Source organism: Chaetodon trifascialis, chromosome 24 (genome assembly GCF_039877785.1).
Source record: "Chaetodon trifascialis isolate fChaTrf1 chromosome 24, fChaTrf1.hap1, whole genome shotgun sequence".
In the NCBI taxonomy this organism is placed as follows: domain Eukaryota; kingdom Metazoa; phylum Chordata; class Actinopteri; order Chaetodontiformes; family Chaetodontidae; genus Chaetodon; species Chaetodon trifascialis.
Window position 1 is genome coordinate 13,788,637 of NC_092079.1, and position 18,738 is coordinate 13,807,374.

General features: G+C 49.4%; 5 protein-coding genes across 5 annotated transcripts in view; 3 read left to right on the forward strand and 2 right to left on the reverse strand.

Annotated features, from left to right (window-relative positions):
- Positions 1–1,321: 1,321 nt before the first annotated feature.
- f10 (coagulation factor X) lies at positions 1,322–5,523 on the forward strand. The gene is made up of 9 exons (XM_070957752.1): positions 1,322–1,444; positions 2,263–2,423; positions 2,782–2,806; positions 3,016–3,129; positions 3,224–3,355; positions 3,616–3,908; positions 4,023–4,140; positions 4,215–4,402; positions 4,521–5,523. The coding sequence occupies exons 1-9, from the start codon at positions 1,381–1,383 to the stop codon at positions 4,941–4,943; spliced, it is 1,518 nt and encodes a 505-aa protein (XP_070813853.1). The 5' UTR covers positions 1,322–1,380; the 3' UTR covers positions 4,944–5,523.
- Positions 5,524–6,455: 932 nt separating this feature from the next.
- prozb (protein Z, vitamin K-dependent plasma glycoprotein b) lies at positions 6,456–10,148 on the forward strand. Its single transcript, XM_070993879.1, has 8 exons — positions 6,456–6,549; positions 7,046–7,206; positions 7,313–7,385; positions 8,548–8,708; positions 8,781–8,922; positions 9,009–9,088; positions 9,194–9,326; positions 9,427–10,148. The coding sequence occupies exons 1-8, from the start codon at positions 6,456–6,458 to the stop codon at positions 10,146–10,148; spliced, it is 1,566 nt and encodes a 521-aa protein (XP_070849980.1).
- Positions 10,149–10,897: 749 nt separating this feature from the next.
- Positions 10,898–14,308, reverse strand: pcid2 (PCI domain containing 2). The gene is made up of 15 exons (XM_070994215.1): positions 14,190–14,308; positions 13,791–13,841; positions 13,486–13,575; positions 13,313–13,386; positions 13,091–13,156; positions 12,884–12,925; positions 12,696–12,750; positions 12,492–12,595; positions 12,287–12,362; positions 12,044–12,185; positions 11,789–11,889; positions 11,624–11,697; positions 11,421–11,546; positions 11,194–11,317; positions 10,898–11,107 (listed from the first exon to the last, which is right to left on the reverse strand). The coding sequence occupies exons 2-15, from the start codon at positions 13,824–13,826 to the stop codon at positions 11,018–11,020; spliced, it is 1,200 nt and encodes a 399-aa protein (XP_070850316.1). The 5' UTR covers positions 13,827–13,841; positions 14,190–14,308; the 3' UTR covers positions 10,898–11,017.
- A 245-nt stretch (positions 14,309–14,553) lies between these two features.
- On the forward strand, positions 14,554–16,979 carry LOC139351957 (zinc finger Y-chromosomal protein-like). The gene is made up of 5 exons (XM_070993880.1): positions 14,554–14,829; positions 14,983–15,183; positions 15,361–16,077; positions 16,634–16,872; positions 16,918–16,979. The coding sequence occupies exons 1-5, from the start codon at positions 14,613–14,615 to the stop codon at positions 16,918–16,920; spliced, it is 1,377 nt and encodes a 458-aa protein (XP_070849981.1). The 5' UTR covers positions 14,554–14,612; the 3' UTR covers positions 16,921–16,979.
- A 393-nt stretch (positions 16,980–17,372) lies between these two features.
- LOC139327841 (T-box transcription factor TBX19-like) overlaps positions 17,373–18,738 on the reverse strand; it is an 8,184-nt gene continuing 6,818 nt past the window's right edge. The window contains exon 8 of the mRNA XM_070957846.1: positions 17,373–18,622. Within this exon, the coding sequence (XP_070813947.1) occupies positions 18,457–18,622 (166 nt within the window). The 3' untranslated portion in view covers positions 17,373–18,456. The remainder of the gene's footprint in view (positions 18,623–18,738) is intronic.

An 18,738-nucleotide genomic window follows, 5' to 3' on the forward strand; every position in this document is an offset into this window, starting at 1 on the left:
CAGGTTCAGGATGAGTCCTCATGTAACACGAAGGCCATTAAAGCTGCGTTACATTAAACCCAGTCGCTCCTTTCTAAAGCACGTTTTCCCTCAAAGTTTGTTGCTGCAGATTTCAAAGACGTGATCATGAACTCAGCATCACTTGAGTTTCTGAGAAGAAATGTCCCGTTCTCACGGTCCTGGTGTCCTCTTAAAGACGCCTCACATGAAAGCAGCTGCAGTGGTTGAATCCACTGAACTGACTTCAAATTCTGCAAAACTTTTCATGGAGATGCAGCAGAAGTGCAAAGCGCCACCTGCTGTTGAACAAAGGAAAGGAACACAAGAATGTACGTGTTAGTGAGGAACGAGGAGTCACATTATTGATAACACTGAATTATTGGTGTTGGTAAATCTCTTCTTATTGATTTCATGTTTGAGCCACATGCGAGTCAGAGGCATCTGTGACCGAACAGAAGGCCTCATTCCTCTCTCTCACCCTTGAATGTCAGTCCTGAACAGATTGAGGATAAAGTGAAAAGGAGAACACGCTGATGAGGCACATGTTGTTTCATTCATCTTTAATGACACTGATTTGATCCAACAGAGGGTGCGTTAGTTTCCGCTGGGACGGATGATTTCAGTTTTAAACATCTGAGCGCACCTGGGCTCAGTGCTCCACAGGATAGAAAAGGCCCAGCCTGTTGCCTGCCGCTCTGTCTCTCAGACCCTGACCACGCCTGCATCACAACGCCACATCCATGCAGCCACAGGAGCACTGCTGATAATACTGAGTGAAGCACATCCCATTGCTTTTGGGTTATTGTTGGTTTCCAATAAAACATGGACGTGCCAGCCTTTTGTTGTCTTTTCTCTTCGTTTGTCATGGCCTAGAGCCAGGTTTGTGACCAAAGTACAATATTTCTGTCTGAGATGTAGTGCAGTAGAAGTATTTGCTCGAGTACATATACCTACAGATTTGTACTTGAGTAAATTTACTTACATTCCAGCCTGACATCATGCTGAAGCTCGATTGCGTGAACTTCAGGTATTCGCAGAAAGTTAGTTGAAGGAAAACTCTGACTTCATCCCTCCATCAGGCTGATTTTTTTTCTTCCAGCAATGCATTCTGGGACGGCCTCTCGTTATGGACGCAGCCTTTTTCAATACACTTTTCAGCTCGTGTCTCAGCAGGATGTCCGAAGCGAAGCCCCGCCCGGTCCGATCGATGCTGTTTCAACATGTCCACTCCTCTTCCTCCCCCTCACTCTCCCTCTCTTCATGCAGGTCACTGGCCTCTCTACCACCCCTCCTCCTCTCCCTCTCTCCACACTCAGACTCCATTACTTCCACTCAGCAGACGGAGATCTTTCCAGCCGAGCTCGCCACCCATCCGGGGCCATGTTCTGGTTTCACCGACTGTCCCTCGGCCTCCTGCTGTTACACCTGGCCGCCGCTCACGCAGGTACGTTGGCTAAAATCTCAACTGTCAGGGATGGGGGGGGGGGATTGTGGAGTTAAAGCAGACGCACCACCTTGTTGACAGTGTGTTTTGGGTGGTGGTGGCGGTGGTGGGGGTTGTGTGTTGACTGGCGGCTGACAGGTGACACATGACCTTGTTCCATTTTGTGTGTTCAGTACGTTGTGTATGTGTGTCAACATATTTTTGATTCTTGATGACTGACAGCTCTTTCCTTCACTCAGACACCAACATGAAACCCTTCTTACGTCTCATTGGACAAACAAACCACCTGCTGGGCCGTGATTGGTCCTTTCTGTCTGTTTTCAAATCAGAAAATTGACTTACTTCATATTAGTCCTCAGCACCGACTGACACTGACTCAAGTGACATCACACGAGGATATTCAGACACATCACGCAGATTTTGGATTTCCTTCAATTTTTATTTACGATTTAATTTTACTGCTATTATTTTTTGAGTCACACATTTTCTCCTAATTATGTCATAGATTGTCCCTCTAAACGTCACTGAGTTCGTTAATTGGTACAAAGTAACATCTGAGTCACATCATTAATAATCCGAATTTTAACAAGTCTACAGTCATGCTAGCAGCTCAGCGAGGCTGCACCTAGACAGCTTGAGCGAAATGCTAACATCAGCATGCTAACATGCTCACAAGTACAATACGAACATGCTAATGTTTCGCAGGTGTAATGTTTACCATTTTCACCATCTTGGTTTACTGTGTTAGCATGCTAGCAGTTTTTTATGTCATGTACCAAATGAGTTTCCATCGTTCCACATTTCTGTTGTCTCACCAGTCTTCTTGGACGGGAAGGCGGCCAGTCAGGTGTTGACCCGGCGGAGACGAGCCAACAGCTTTTTAGAGGAGGTTAAACAAGGCAACATGGAGAGGGAGTGCGTGGAGGAGCGCTGCAGCTGGGAGGAGGCGCGAGAGATCTTCGAAAACGCTGAGAAAACTGTATGAGCCTCCCACAGCTACGCACCAAAACACGGCTGTCAAACAACATCCATCACAACACGTCTACCCAGGGTTGATGACAAGTCCTAGCTTAGATCCATCAACAGGGAAAAAATGCGTAGAAACAACCAACAGCTCCAACGTCCGATTTACATTTGCATTTTCTTTATGGTGCATTTTGTTGACTGAACTGTTTGCTAGCAAACGAGATCCAACATGCAAAGAAGAGTTTTGGCTGATGTTTCAGGTTCAGGTTTCACCTAAAACTCCACAGAACACCTGGATTTACCTTTCGTCACTGAGGCATAGTGATTGGCTGTGATGTTGTTTTGAGTTATTTTATTTTTCTTTTTTGCAGAATGAATTCTGGGCCAAATACGTCGGTAAGGCATTTGTTCAGTGATGGACGGTTACTTTAGAAACATTTCAGAACGACTGAAGTTTAAGCCTAAAATACAGTAATGAAACCAGGTACTGAATTGTATCTCCGATTGGCTGATTTTCACTGCTACATGTCAGAGTTTGTGCACATTTGAGGCTTTCTGCTGTATGTCTAGAGGGTCTCATCAAAAACCTGCTGTTCGTCCTGCAGATGGCGACGCATGCCAGTCGATGCCCTGCGCACACGGAGGACTTTGCAAAGATGGAATCGGTAGCTACTCCTGTTATTGCCAGGCCGGATACCAGGGCTTCAACTGTGAAATTGGTACAGAACCGTCGCGTCACAGAGGGTTGATCTACCTGGTGGGTGGTCAGAACACCTGTCCCCAGTCTTCACGGTGTTTCCTGTGTCTCTGCAGTTATTCCCGAGCTCTGTGAGAACAAGAACGGTGGTTGCGAACACTTCTGCAACGTTGTCCGAGGAAACGTTCAGTGCTCCTGCGCTGACGGATATTTCCTGGCATCAGATGACAAAATGTGCCACTCCAATGGTGAGAAAGACTGACAAGTCTACATGCTCAGACTTTGAGAATGAGGCATAATATAGATAATATTTCCACCTATTACAGAGCGGTGAGGCCTAATGACTGCTGAACGCTACCACATGCATGATATTGCTGCAATTCTGGGCTTTGCACATGAGAAATATCAGAATCTAATCAGCACTGCTCGGTTTTCAGAATCAATTTCTTTTTCAGAAACTTTTGGGTGTAAAAATCCTGACCTCTAAAATTCACACGACCCCTTGCAGACACCTTCAAATGTGGTGCCATCATCACCGAAAACATCCGGACTGTTTTCTGGTATGAGCGGGAGAACACAACACAGAACAACGCTCCCAGCTCGGACCTGAACGCCAGCATCAACTCCACCGAACCAACGCTTGTCCCGGACACTGATGACCTCTCAGGGTCCTCACCTGTCAACAGCAGCAGCATTATGACGCCATACATGGCTCTTGAGGATTTACTCACCTCTCAAATCGCGGGTATGACCCGCATCGTCAATGGAGAGGACTGTCCACCGGGAGAATGCCCGTGGCAGGTACAGTTTCAAATGAAACTTCAATGAAATAATACCTGGGAAGCCTGAAAGTCCATAATTGTCCCTTCATAGACACCTGGGAGTCCAGCTTTTTGTCCCATCTCATCCTCGCAGGCTCTCCTCCTGAATGAGGAGGACCGCGGGTTCTGTGGAGGAACCATCCTCAACGAATACGTCATCCTGACCGCTGCCCACTGCATGAACCAAACACGCTTCATATACGTCAGGCTCGGTGAGTGAGATGTTTGTAATTGTTCAGTTAATACAGAAACTCTGTGACTAAACTTGTTATTTCTGTTCATTCAGGTGAGTTTGACGTGTTGGTTAATCACGGCAACGAGGCCACACACTACGTGGAAACTATTATCACCCATAATAAGTACAAGCCGGAGACCTACCACAATGACATCGCACTCATCAAGTTGACCAAGCCCATCAAGTTCACCAGGTTCATCCTGCCTGCCTGCCTACCTGAGGCCGAGTTTGCTGAAAAGGTGAACTTAACGTGACTTTAAACGTAATTAGCTGAGAGGACTGACTCCACTGTCATGTCTGCCCGGTAATTAGGAAGTTACAGCCAGCAGCATCCACCCGTCTTACTTCCTGTTGCAGGTGCTGATGCGGCAGCCGGAAGGCATGGTCAGCGGATTTGGTCGTCTTGGCGAGGGTCGGCAGCCGTCCACCATCTTGCAGCGCCTCACCATCCCCTACGTGGATCGATTGACCTGCATGGAGTCCACCCAGCTGCGCATTTCTACCCGTATGTTCTGTGCTGGCTATGACCAAATAGCCAAGGATGCCTGCCAAGGTGACAGCGGCGGGCCGCACGTCACGCGCTACCGCAACACCTATTTTGTCACCGGCATTGTGAGCTGGGGCGAAGGCTGTGCACGCAAAGGCAAATACGGCATCTACACCCAGGTGTCCAAGTACATCCGCTGGATCCGTGACGGCATCGACAGACTGGTGCCAAAAGAGCCGAGTGGCGGCAGAATGAAGAGGCACCACGGCCCAATCAAGAGGCTCTTCCTGTGAGACAGCAGATCTCATTTGTCGCAATTTGTGCCTCTCATGTAATCAGCGATTTCATGCTTGAGACTTCTTTACAGGCACGTTTCAGCCACAAAACTCTTGATAATTTGACCACGTGTACCCCCGTTTTTATAGGCAACATCTAAAAGCTACATTAATTCATTTTTTGGCCACTCGGGGGCAGCAGAACGAACTGAAAACACAACATCTGACTCATTATCAGCTTCTCAAGTAGCTGCGACTAACATGTTAGCTAACGGCAGCCGACTTCCACATCAGCAGCCACAGAGCGCCACGATCATCCCACTGTGTGCCCACAGCTCGCCTTTTTTAGCTCTGTTTTGGTCTCCACCAGCTCCTGAGCAAAACATCTGCCTCTTTAGCTGCCAGATGCTACAACATCAGCGACCCAAAGCAACCTAATTTGCTGTTTGTGGTTCAGTTTTATTAAAAGTTTGCAGCAGGAGGAACTGGAAAATAATTTCACCTGTGTGAACCAATGTCTGTTTTCATGTGTTTTTTATCAGTCACTGCAAGAAATGAGCTTTTTGAGCAAATAAAAAATATATTAAAAGTCTGATGCAAACATTTTTGGTGTGATTAAGTTGAGTTATTAATGAATCGACAATCAGAAAATGAATCAGTGTCATTCAGCTTTCCAGAAGTCTCAGATTTTCTGCTTTTCTTCATTTTATGAACTTGTTGGGTTCTTTGCTGTTTGAACAAAAAAAAAAGCTAATTGAAGACATAAATTTGAGCTTTCTTTGTCAAATTCGAACATTTCAAAGATGCTTTTCATCTCGTGCCATTGTCGGGTCAAACAGTTTCACGTGTCCAGTTCTTCAGACACGTGAAACTGAACGACATTCACATCAGCCTCAGCTGGACTTTGTGTTTTCTGCTAAATATCACGTTAGCATTGTGTGCATGTTACCATGCTGATGTTAGCATTTGGTTCGCCCTTGCAGAGCTGCTAGCATGGCAGTGAGGATCAGCAGATTTACTGCTCAGAGGAATTAATGTGGCAGCAGAGACTAAAACTTGACCCGGCGCGGCGTCCATCTTTATGTTTCTTCGTCAGTATCATTTTAAATTATTAATGGCAGTGATGAAATCCGTCCTTGTTTGCCTTGAATAAACTCGCCGCTGGACGCTGGCGTTCCAGAGGTCGGCCGGCTGCTTGTTTTGTGAGGTTTGAGGACAGGCCAGAGTCCACGGAGGGAACGCGGCGTTTACCCAGAATCCTTTAACTCTTTCCAGGAACAGAGCGAGCTGTGCAGCGAAACCTGACTGAGTTTTAAAGATCTCAGTTTGTAAAATGTGCGAACGAAACGAGGTCTCACTCTGACGAGAAAACACACCTCCAGCTTTTCAAACACACTCTTTACTGTAACACACAGGTTTAAGTTCCCGTCATGTTTCTGTTCAGTGAATCAGCTGTGACTCATCGTGTGTATTTATGTGTGTGTGTGTGTGTGTGTGTGTGTGTGTGTGTGTCACAGTGGAGCCAGTGTCATGGCGGTCAGCATCATGTCGCCTTGTTGTCGAGCGTCTGTTCTGCTTCTCTTCTTCCTCGGCTGCTTCCTTTGGCTCGTCGTCCAAGGAGAAGGTAAGACCTCCGACCTCTGACCTTTGACCCTCTGCGGTCTTTTGCTTTGTGTTGTTGCTCGCCGTTGATTTTACCGTGTTGACTAACGGATGCTGATCAGATCCTAACTGATCAATCAGACAGAACCCGTTCAAACAGCTGATATTAGAGGTTCAACCGTCAGATGTTCCCGAATCCACTGGACATGTACGGTGGTCTGTTTGGGCCAAAAACACGTCGAGCACGCCCTGATGTTGACTGTCTGATAATTACTCAGTTTGAAGTGTAACGTGGTTCTTCATCATTTATCAGCAGAAGCTCAGTGATCAATATTTACTGAAGTGCTTGTGATTATTTTTCATCGTTTCGATTCGAACGACTTCACACACTTTAGTTACTTGTTACTTTCCTGTCCAGTGGAAAGCTGGTATCTCCAGCTGCGGTCAGTTCGACAGGACGTCGTCTTCCTGTGCAGGTTCAGGTTCTGCTCCTTCATTGGTCGGTCTTGTCCCCGCAGTGTTTGGGGCTCCGGGGACCCACGATGTGTTCCTGAGGTCCAAACGGGCCAACCTGTTCCTGGTGGAGGAGATCCTGCAGGGGAACCTGGAGCGGGAGTGTTATGAGGAGCTGTGCAGCTACGAGGAGGCCCGCGAGTACTTCGAGGACACCGACAAGACGGTCAGGTCCTCGCCAGGGATGATAATTCTGATGTTCTGTGGCTGTTACCAGAAATTTCGACTCGAAACTGAAAAGCAGGAAACTTTCTTGTGTTTCTTCTCCACAGATGGCGTTCTGGACGGTTTACTACGGTCAGTGTCTTCACCTCAGCAGGGGTGGCTGGCCCAAAGTGGCCCACAGTGGGCGCCCTCCTTAAGCCACAGGAGAAAAAACAAGAGAAGAGAGTTTATTTTGGCGGTCTAAGTCTTAATATTTTTGTCCAATCAGCAGCCTGAATGTCACTTTCCAACCAGAAGCCCCGCCCCCTCAGGGCGATGTCAGTCAGGTTGAAAATCTCCCTCTCAGAGACCTACATGTTGAGATTTTTTATTTATTTATTTATTTATTTATTTATTTATTTATTTATGGACCCGACAGTTGATTTCTATGGACTCCGCGAGGGCTTGCCCCAACGTGATTTCGTCATACGCACTGATGCGTGCTCGGACGATACGCACTGCGCGCGCACGTGTCGGGATTCAGGAGAGTACAAGCTCAGCATGGCTAGCAGCTGTAACATTAGCCAAGCTTTCCATGGAGAGAAAACTTGTCAGGAACATGCCTGATTTCAGTGAGAGGGTAATCGATCGGCTCAGGGTGTACCCGCCGAGACAATGGATGGAGGGTGATTGATCACTTCGGCTGCTTGAAAGAGAGGCGAGCAAAATTTCAGTACAAGTAATGAGTGAGTGTGTTATTGAATGCTGAGTTGAATTGTTAATAGTTGTATTGATTACAAATTGCCAGCCAAATACTGTATGTACTGAATATGTTCTGGAAAGATTTGATGAATTACAGTTTAGATGAGAGTATAATTTGATTGATTATTGCGATGGCATCCATGGTGCCTGTAAACTGTAGACTGTGCTAACAGTGATTTCATGGGCAAACTAGTCGATGACTGTATCTGCTGATGCCACGGTGGAAGTGTTTGATTGTGGAAGCTAATTTATTGTGTTTGAGACATTTAACTTGACATAGCTTTGCAGAAACACTGTACAGTCTGAACAGTTCATGTCTGGTGTCGCCATCTTTTGGCTGAACAGGAAAACCAACAATCCAATGTAACACTGTAAAGTTAGCCATCTGACTTTTATTTATTATTGTTTTGCTCATTGAACGGGTCATCTTAGCCACCATCGCAACAGTTGCCCCCCCTGAGAAATGTATCAGGAGCCGCCAGCTTGACATTTCCGACTGTTTTTATCGGTGAAACGACACAAACTTCACTTTTATTATCATTCTGTGTCAAACTGGGTTCAGCCAGTCCGTCAGTCTGATTGATCAGCTTCCTCTGAGCAGATGGGAACCAGTGCGAGCCGAACCCCTGCCTCCACGGGGGGAACTGCACCGACAAGGTGGGGGGGTTCCACTGCTCCTGCCCCGCCCCCCATCACGGACCGGCCTGTGAACTGGGAGCACTGGGTCAAGGAGCGCCACCCTTGGCAGAACAAACCGCTGCAATAGGTTGGTCCACGCCCACGGCTCAGCTGACCACGCCCCCCAGGACCCGGTCTTCTCCCTCATGACTTTACTCTGTTTCAGAAAACTCCGAGTGTCCGACCGAAGGTCCCGAAGCTTGTCACCAGCTGTGCACGGCGTCCTACAACACCTTCACCTGCTCCTGCATGTCAGGATTCAAACTACAGGCCGACGGACGGAGCTGCGTGCCTGAAGGTCTGACCCCTGACCCCCCCCCCCATACGACAGCACGTTTACCAAACCAGTTCAGACTGGTTAACAGCCCCTCTGTGTGTCCTCAGTGGCGTTTCCCTGTGGAAGACTTCCCGAGAAGTTCAACGCGACGACGCCCACGTGTCTTCATGGAAAATGTCCCTGGCAGGTAAGACGCCGTCAGCCAATCACAGCGCAGCATCAGCTCGCCAGCCAGTCGTTCTTCTTTTATCAACATCAACCATCAGGACTGATCAGGTGCTCTTGTCTCCAGGTGTCCCTGCTGAACAGCAGACAGGTGGAGGTGTGTGGCGGTGTGGTGCTGGGTCGCTTCTCCGTCCTGACCGCCGCCCGCTGCCTCCTCCTGGAACCTGTCCTCCGACCCTCAAACTTCTATGTGCTCACTGGTCTGAACACTTTATTTCCACTCTGAGTTTTTTATTTAATGCTGCTTTTATTGTGAAGTTCTTCAGCTTCACAGAGATGTTTTCACGTCTCGTTTCCCAGGTGACGGGAAGACACTCGTCCCCGTCCGGGCTCTGTACATCCACGAGCGTTTCCACGCACATCACCTCGACAACGACCTCGTCCTCATCGAGCTGTCCCACCCCCTGACCTTCAGCCCCTCCCTCATCCACCTCTGCCTGCCCACCAAGGACTTCAGCGAAAACATCCTGATGCATTCTGGGAGGACAGGCATCACTGAGAGACAGGGGGGCCGGCGGACGCAGAAGCTCGTCTACATGACGTTAGACGAGTGTCGCCATCAGCTGAACGTCTCGCATCCGCTCAGCAACAAAATGTTCTGCATGAGGAGGGAAAGCGGAGCGGCGGGGGCGCAGATCGGACGTTCAGGGAACCAAAATGGAGTCCAGGAGAGGCCGGGTGGACCAGCAGCGAGCGAGAACCGCAGTCAAACCCCAAACAGTCAAAATGGGACAACGGGGACGCCGAGTGGAGCAGAAACGGGTGAAAGGTCAAAGATTCAAAAACACAGGAGCTCAGAAAGCAGCCCATGTGGCGCTCTGCTGCCCGGGACGCCCGTCGCCACCGTGGACCGAGAGACGGCGTTTCTGACCGGGCTGCTGATGTCATCGTCCGTGGGCTGTGACGGCGGCGGTCTGGTGTTCACCAAACTTTCCCGCTACCTGGGCTGGATCAAACCAAGACTGGAGGCCGCCGAGGATCACATGACCCCCCAAGTCACGCAGTATCCCGAGACTCGCTAACAACGGCGCCATCTTTAAAACTCTCTTCATCATCAACCTCCTGTTAACTCAAAATGTCTTCAATGGACCAAATAATGTCGACGGTCAATGATGGTGTTCGTACGAGGGACGGCGTCGCCTCAAACCGACGAATCTCGATGTGCGTTGTGTTGTGTGTGCTGTCATGTGCTTGCGGTTGATTGGTTGATGCTTGTGGTCCCAGTGTTTCGAGGGTCTGGCCCTGAGGTAAAGGAGCAGAGCCGCTGGTCTGGTTTCTACCGAGCGTTCGAGAGCGTCGGAGGGATTTATTTTGGAATAATCTCACAGCGTGTTTGATTCTGCCCAACTTCCTGTTTGGAAGCGGAAACTTTCAAATGATGGAGGCAAAAATGCAGCGTCACAGGAAACTTAACTTCCTGTGTTAACGTTATATGTCACAAGGACCCGAACTGAACTGATGAGACCAAATGTATGAAACTCAAATCTGTCATCGTTTAAAGGTCCAGTGTGTAAAATGTACGGGGGTCCGCTGGCCCGCCCTCGAGGCCACACATCCTCCTTCACTGGCCGTCCAAAGCCAAAATTTACTGTCAGCAGTTTGTTTTTAACTGTGCAAATTTACGTTTGTTGTGAAATTAAAGTGCTGAAATACAAAAAGGGATTTTGAGTAAATACCCTAACCACCTGAAATAAAGACTCCAATACCCACGATGCACCACCCAAAGCCTCCAGGAACACAGACTGTATCAATAATCGATCACACACGCTTTACAAACCAGCATCTGTTTTATTCAACAACTTTTTACAGTACAAAATAAAAAAAGGATGAATCGAATGGAAAAGTTTTCCTGTAGAGTGTCGCAGCCAGAGGGGATTATGGGTAACGTAGTCTAGGAGACAGAGGAGAGAGGAGGGAACGGGTTCTGTTTGCTGACCACAAGCTTCTGGTGCTGGTGGGAGATGTAACCTTTGATGTGACCCTGAAAACACAGAAGAAGAAGAGCTGAACGTTGGTCCACTTCCTGTCGTGAACCAGGTGAACACCTGGACGTGCGTGTGACCTCACCATGTAGATGAGGTTGGCCAGGATACACTGCACCTCGTCGATGTCCACGTCCTCCAGCTGCATCATCCTCAGAGCCACCAGGAAGGCGTCGAGCGGCAGCTGGTGAGTCCTGAGCAGCAGATACCTGCGGACAGAGCCAGCCGAGCTCACCTGGGGCTCAAACTCACGGGAACAACAAACCACAGGTGAAAGGGTCACCGGGGGCGCCGGCGTGCAGCTCAACTCACACTTTCTTGAAGAGGTTCCTGTAGGTGATGATCTTGAGCTTCTCCAGGATGAGGAAGATGCCGCAGCGGATGAAGAAGGTCTCGTGTTTGGACAGCGCCTCGTTCAGCAGCAGCAGGTTTCCTTCACTGAGACACAGACACGCGTCAGCGGCGAGCACACCTGACGGCGCCACGTCACTTCCTGCCTCACCGCCTCCGCTTACCTCACAGCTTTGGTGACGTCAGAAAACTGCATGAGGTCGTATTTCTTCAGCAGCTGGTGAGTCGGCATGTGACCCTGAAACACCAGCAACAACCTGCAGTCACACTGGGAGCACTGGGACGGGATTGAAGCGACTGGTCGAGATGTGAGGGGCTGAGTTTCTCACCAGCAGCATCTTGACGGGCAGCAGGTAGATGAGGATCATCCTCTTGTTCTTCTGACTGGAGCGATGGCAGTGATGGAAGGCGTACGAGAGGAACTCCTCCGCTGCAGAGACACAATCACATGATGTGTGAGACAAAACACGCGTGAGACAAACAACCAATAAACAAGCAGCTTCCTGATGTTTGCACTGTTCATCACTCAGAGCAGGGCGTGGAAAAACTGAAGTACTGCAGTGGTACCACCGCTGCAGCGTTACCGGGCTTGAAGTCGCTGTCGAACATGGCTTTGCGGCCCACGTAGTATTTGTAGGTGACCTTCTGAGCTGGACTGTAGTCGTTCTTCAGGTTGGAGCTGTCGATCGCTCTGATCAGAGGCTTACACAGGTGCAGCTTATTGATCTGATTGATCAAAAACGCATTGAAAAAATCAGTATGTGACAAATGAAGCGACCACTGAGACAATAACGCATCAAGGCAGACGTTGAGTTGAGGAGTCAGACCTTGAAGTAGATCTTGAACAGCTGGTTGCTCAGAAACATCATCCCCCACTTCTTCGAGTCGTCGATCCCAGCACGGCTGAAAGACGAACACAGCAAGGAAGAAAGAGGTGATGAGGTTTACCACGACAAACGAAGAGGAGGCCAGGTGTGTGTGTGTGTGTGTGTGTGTGTGTGTGTGTGTGTGTGTGTGCGCGTGCGCACTGACTTGTCGCTGGCACACACTCTGAAGCAGCTCATCAGCTGCTCTGCTGCCTTCTCCAACATCTCGCCCGGCTGACCTTTGCCCTTCTTCTGCAACTGCTGCTCGGCCTGAACACACACACACAGCTCAACCCCAGCTCTCTTCCACCACCATCATCATCATCATCATCATCATCATCATCATCATCATTTCACACAAGCTTCTCACATTGTTGGCAAATATCCTGAGATCCAGCGTGACGGCGAACATCACCGGCAGAGCCCTGAAAGCACGAACCAACACACACTCATCATCCTGCAGAGAGTGACAGCAAAGCTAACAGTTCCCACCTGCTCCCAGTCTTTGTGCTAAGCTAAGCTAATATACCTCTCACATGAACATCTGTGTTCACTCACCAGTTCTCCTCTTTGTGGGACTGGAAGGCCCTCAGGAAGGACGTGAGAGGTTAAGGATCGATTACTGACTATTGATTTAAGCAGCATCAGATGTTTTACAGTCACACTGTGTTCACTTTATGTGTGTGCATGCATGCATGCGTGTGTGTGTGTGTGTGTGTGTGTGTGTGTGTGTGTGTGTGTGTGTGAGTTTGTCACAAAGGATATTGGACGACGAGGGTCTGAAACTTGTAGGCTTCAACAAAGTCATGATTGGCCACCGCGTAGGTGCACCTGCAACAAACACACAGTCCAGGTGTAAAGCATAATATCTGACAAGCTGTTCCACTGAGGCACTTCCTGTCAGGCAGTTCTGAGGTTCTGACATCATCCAATCAATGGGGATGTGCGTTTGTTCAGGTGCAGGACTCAACCTTATGGCTGTCCTACCTGAGGTGAGCTGCGACCATCTCATCGTACGGCGGCTCCAGAAGCTGCTGACACTTTTCTTCAGGACTGGCCAGCTGAAACACACATGTACACACACACGTACACACACACGCAGGGGTGAGGCCATATCTTAGATGTAAGCTGTGTGTCTACCTGAGTGGACGCAGCCTCACCTGGAGACGGGGGTTGGCGACGTGTGGGTGTTTGAAGGAGAGCAGCTCAGCGCAGAACGAGCCCTCATGGTTGTCGATGGCCTCATAAACCTGAAGGAGAAAAGCACCAACGAAGAAGAAGGCAATGACCAGCGTGAGTGTGGATCTGTGAAAACTACGGAGGTCTGCTGTGACGTGGTCGTCACCAGTCCAGAACAATAACCTCCAGTCCTGACAGGGAGTAACCAGTACAGTATAATTCAGTCATTAGCAGTAAGCTAACAGCTACTTTTAGTCACCATATAGCACAAGAGGTCAGAGGTTACCTGTTGCAGGTACTGGTTGATAGTGATGTGAGCCATGGCAGCCACATCAACCTGAAAACAGACAAGAGCAGGAACAAACAGAAAATCTTCACATGAACGTTACAGATGCTGAAGAATTTGGGGATGAATCAATAAAAAAATCGATTTATCATCCAGTTACGGAAGTTCAAGAATCATCCATTAATCGTTACTGCTGTATGTATAAAGTTTTAACTGAAAAAGGAAGAAGTGTCAGGTTTTAATTCTGCTCATTCAAATTTAACAGAGCTACAGCTAACATGCTAACGAACTCGTGAATCATCCTCTTCAGGCTAAAAACAGCCGTCAAATCGCAGTTTTGAGGCTTCGAACAGAAAACAGACTGTCTCAAGAACATAAAAAACAAATCCAACCACGCACCTTTAAATGTAATCTTTAATCGAAATTAACCCATCCAGAGTCGGTTCATTCAAAGATGAACCCGGACTGTTTTGCGGTGACGCACAGCATGCTCAACTCGACTCAAAAACGTCCGGGTTGGTCTGGTCGGCTTCCGGTGGTGTCTGGTTGAATGAGTACGTTTTCGACTGGAGCTTTCTTTCACAATTTAAGAAAACAAGATGAATATTGCAACTGGTTCCATGTTTTCGTTCCTTTGATATACATTTGACTTCTTGTACTCTAACTAGAGACTTTAAAACGCCACAGACCGGTTTACTTCCGGGTGGATGGCACGTCTTTTCTTTGCATATGACGTCACGTCCCTGTTTTGTTGAGGCGCGAATTGCAGATGGAGGGCAGGACGTGACAGTCTGTTACGGAAGCACCGTAAACACGCTCAAAATGCCGATGTTTTGCGTCGTTAACGGTTGCTCAAATCGTTCAAACCGCGAAAAAACGCGGAGCTTTTATCGAGTACCAAAAGTTGTTGTTCATAAGGGCGAAAAATGCAAGACACTAACCGAGAAACGGCGGAAAAAATGGCTGGAGAACATTTGTCCGCGATCGAAAGGAGCTGAGTCTGATAACGCTCGCGTGTGCAGTGACCACTTCGTTAAAGGTAAGTTTAGCAGCTAGCTAGCAAGCTAACTGCTTGCTGACCTTTTAACGTCAGAGTTTTTGTTTCTGATGTGCTCTGTTGGAGTTTGTCGTCCTGTAAATGAAGAGTAGCTAACTCTGAGCTCAAGGGTTTTGACAGTTGAGTTGTCTTTAGGCTGCCCGAGCGCGCTGAAGGACACTCAGTCTGTGGACTGGGCTCCCACTGTGAAGCTGGGTCATGATGAAGAGGAGAGGATGGCGTCCACAGAAGACCAGCGAAGACAGCGAGAAGGTGCAGAGGCTCTGCTGGATCTGTCCGACTCAGCTGGGGACCAGGAGCCAAAGAACGTCTCTGAGGCTCTACGCCATCGATCAGGTCATTGATCTGTATTGGTCAGAGTGTCGTAGCTTTGTTAGAAAGTCAGCAGTTCAGAGGAAAACAACAACACACATCGTTGAGCTAATGGATTATTGTTTCTGCTGCTGCCATGTTCACATTCTGACCACTGAGCACTGTTTTTGAATGTGTCAACCTTTATTTGTCTCTGTCCAGCCTCTGTAGAAGCGGCCATGTCTGTCATCATTCAAACTCGCGGTGAAGTGGGCGGCGGCGTCGCGGCTCACCTCCAGTGCCCCCTCTGCGGCCATTTCTCCAAGAGCCACGCCCACCAGCTGTCCCACGTGGCAGCGTCTCACCCCACCCGCCTGGACGACGTGGCGGTCGGTCGCCTCGGCAACATCTTGATGTACCAGAGCACCGCCCGGCTGTTCCACTGCTCCGACTGCTTCTACACCAGCCGAGACTTCACCAAGCTGTACAAGCACATCATCTCCAAACACTGCATGGACGAGAGGGAGGCGGGAGGAGACGACGGGAGCGAGAGGGGGGAGGAGAAGGCGGGAGAGGAGGAGGAAGGAGAGGAGGAGAGGAAGAAGGGCACTCTGAAAAGAAAGAGGAGCTGCGAGGAGGAAGGGGAGGGACACGATGGAGACGGCGTTGGTTACCGCTGCCTGATCTGCGGCTGGAAGAACAAGCTGAAAGGTCCGGGGATCAACCACGTGGTGCGCAAGCACAACATCCCCAAAGCATACGCCACCCAGGCCATCAGACGGGCCGCCGCCGCCGCCAAGCAGACGCAGAGCGAGGAGGAGGCGGCCGGGCTGAGCGGGGAGCTGCTGAAGGAGGAGATGGAGGCCACGGCCAAAGTGGTCCGCTTCAGCTCCAACCGCTTCGTCTGTCTGATCTGCGGCTGGAAGACCAAACTCAAAGGTACCGCCGTCAAAGGTCGCCTTTCTGTAGGTGTCCAACATGTCCAAAGCCTCCCGGCTGTCCACGTGTCTCACACGGAGACGTTAAGTCTTTAAAGGGTTAAAAGTCGTCCACTGATTCGTTTAATAAGTCAGTTTAAAGAAAAGCAGCAGCAGAGATCTTCATCTGCTCATCCACTCACTCTTCATCCTCACCACAACCCCACGCCTACATTACCCACAATGCAGCTGGCCTGCCGACAGAGTTAAGCAGCAAACGTTCACGTTTGAGAAACAGGAATCCTGAAATGTTTTCCATCTGAAATGATGTAAACTGATTGAAGCGATTGATTTAGTGTCAGACTGATCGATCGATCGATATTTCGGCTGAACTTTTCTAAACTGCTCGTTTCATTTCGAACCAAACGTTTGAAACTCTTCACATCTCGTTCTTAAACTCACTGAAGCGGCACACAAACGCAGTCCGCCGCTGATGTTGTTGCCAAACGCTCGTCTGTGTTGGAGCTGAAGCTGTGTCTCACCTGTGGGCTCACCTGTCCCTGTGCGCGTCCTTGCAGGTTTCGCCATCAGTCACGTGGTGCGCAGCCACGACGTGGAGCGTCCCTACAGCTGCAAAGACTGCAAGCGCTCCTTCTTCCTGCCCAGCCGGCTGCAGCAGCACGTCAGGGCGGCTCATCGGCCTGGACGCTACGCCTGCCCCTTCTGCTGCTTCAGGTCGCACTTCCTGGGAGGCTTCAGGAGGCACTGCAGCTGCTGCAACGCCCGGGAGGAGGAGGAGGGGGAGGAGGGGGGAGAGGTGGGAGGGGAGGCCGAGGAGCAAGGGCAGGGAGAGGGTGATGAGTGATGAAGGACTCCGGGTGTGTCGACATGAGACTGTTGAGCAGTTTGAGAGTCGGCGTCAGTTCAGATTATCTCAGAGTGAGACTCGAGTGATCGAGCTTCAGTTTTAGCTCAGCCTGAAGCTGGTTTTAAATGTTGAGCCTCAGTGGAGACACCTGCTGGTCAGACGCCATCAGACACTTCTGTGTCAGAATAAATCATGAAATAATGTCCTCATCATCATCATCATCATCATTTTATTGAATCCAAACAGGCTGAGACGCCTGTGGATGAGAACAAACATACAGCACACAGAAAATCACAGAACATCATTTACGTCCACAACATGACGTCAGTTCACACGAAAAGATCAAATCTGATCATTTTCTCTTCAAAAGACAATTATTATTCATCAGCTCTGACGTTTCTTCTTTTCATGTAAAGCAGAAACAAAGGAAAAAAATCACAAGCAAACGTCCTTGAAAGCTTTATTGACACAGAGCAGGTTGACGGTCAGCGTCTCTCTTTCCGTCTCAGCCACGACAACAAAGAGCAGAACGACAGTTCAGATGTGAAACTGAACAATTTCTTTTTTCCTTTTAAGCATTTTTCTGCTTTTCAGCGTCAGAAGCAGAGAAACAAGACGTTCGACAGCAGCTGAAAGAAAACTGGACAGAAACACTTTTTTACATCGTCACTGTGAGTAAAACTAAATAAATATCAATCAGATATCATTTTCTGTGCTGCAGACCAGCTGGTGGCCGTAACTTACACCAGGGGGCGCCATAACACCAACAATGACTACATGCATGTGGCTCTGTGGTCATGTGACCGTGATGTTCACCACAACTGAGCGAAGGGAAGGAAAAGCTCCCACAGCTGACATCTGTAACTCTGACGCTCATTTTCTGTTAGAACTGAAATAAAATGATCAGAACTCACAGCTGAACGAGCCGCAGGCAGCCAGAGGTTACCGGCACCTGTCAGCGGTTTCCACCAATCAGATGTGAGCTGCCAGAAGCCACCTGCAGCCACACGAAGCTCCATCAGCCGCTGGTAGACACCAGGCGCCCGCATGAAGGACGCTCAGCAGTGGCCACCTGCTGCGAGCCACCAGTAGATACCAGTAGCCACCAGTTTGCAGAAGAAATCACCAGCACTTCTAGGTCGCCTACCAGTATGTACAATGGGCTACCAGTACTCACAGGTGGCCACCAGCTGTGCAGTGTGTGCCAGTACAGTACAGGGGTGACCAGTACATAGTGGTAGCCCCCAGTAGAAGGATGGGACCATCAGTGGATTAAGGTACCAGTACAGAACGATAGACTCCAGTACTTAAGGGAGCCACCAGCAGATACCAGTATGTGCGAACACTCACCAGTAGCCATCAGAGCTGTGAAGTACTGCAGGTACAAATCATCCCCAGTAGAGACCAGTATGTGCAAACCAGAATACACCATCGCCTGAGGCTACTGGTGTGTACAGACAGGTACTGGTACATACTGGTGACCAGCAGCAGCAGTCAGAGCGATCACTTCCATTCAGCCAATCACGTCCCTCCTCAGAACGAGTGGGTGGGGCCAGGTGGCCATCCAGCACCGCCCACTCGGCCATGACTGGGAGGCTGTATGAGGCTCTCGCTGCTGATTGGTCCGTGGAGAGCGGGGCACGGCGAGTGGGAGGGGCTTAGTTCACTGCATCCAACCGTCCACAGGCAGGGATACTGACTGAACACACACACGCATGCGCACACACACACACACACACACACACACACACACACACACACAGAGTCACCTCTCTGAGCAGCAGGTTTCAGTTCTACCTGGACTTCCTGTCACCA

Excerpts from the sequence above, each read along its gene's own strand:
- pcid2 (XM_070994215.1), bottom strand. The coding sequence starts at position 13,826 with ATGGCTCACATCACTATCAACCAGTACCTGCAACAG. Across the intron at positions 12,926-13,090 it reads TTTCAGACCCTCGTCGTCCA|GTCCTTCCTGAGGGCCTTCC; the intron begins ATATCCTTTGTG and ends TTAACCTCTCAC. Across the intron at positions 11,698-11,788 it reads TGCCCGTCAAGATGCTGCTG|GGTCACATGCCGACTCACCA; the intron begins GTGAGAAACTCA and ends CTGGTGTTTCAG.
- prozb (XM_070993879.1), top strand. The coding sequence starts at position 6,456 with ATGGCGGTCAGCATCATGTCGCCTTGTTGTCGAGCGTCTGTTCTGCTT. Across the intron at positions 7,207-7,312 it reads TCGAGGACACCGACAAGACG|ATGGCGTTCTGGACGGTTTA; the intron begins GTCAGGTCCTCG and ends TCTTCTCCACAG. Across the intron at positions 8,923-9,008 it reads ACGGAGCTGCGTGCCTGAAG|TGGCGTTTCCCTGTGGAAGA; the intron begins GTCTGACCCCTG and ends GTGTGTCCTCAG.
- f10 (XM_070957752.1), top strand. The coding sequence starts at position 1,381 with ATGTTCTGGTTTCACCGACTGTCCCTCGGCCTCCTGCTGTTACACCTG. Across the intron at positions 1,445-2,262 it reads CCTGGCCGCCGCTCACGCAG|TCTTCTTGGACGGGAAGGCG; the intron begins GTACGTTGGCTA and ends TTGTCTCACCAG. Across the intron at positions 4,141-4,214 it reads CTTCATATACGTCAGGCTCG|GTGAGTTTGACGTGTTGGTT; the intron begins GTGAGTGAGATG and ends CTGTTCATTCAG.
- LOC139351957 (XM_070993880.1), top strand. The coding sequence starts at position 14,613 with ATGCCGATGTTTTGCGTCGTTAACGGTTGCTCAAATCGTTCAAACCGC. Across the intron at positions 15,184-15,360 it reads GGCTCTACGCCATCGATCAG|CCTCTGTAGAAGCGGCCATG; the intron begins GTCATTGATCTG and ends GTCTCTGTCCAG. Across the intron at positions 16,078-16,633 it reads CTGGAAGACCAAACTCAAAG|GTTTCGCCATCAGTCACGTG; the intron begins GTACCGCCGTCA and ends GCGTCCTTGCAG.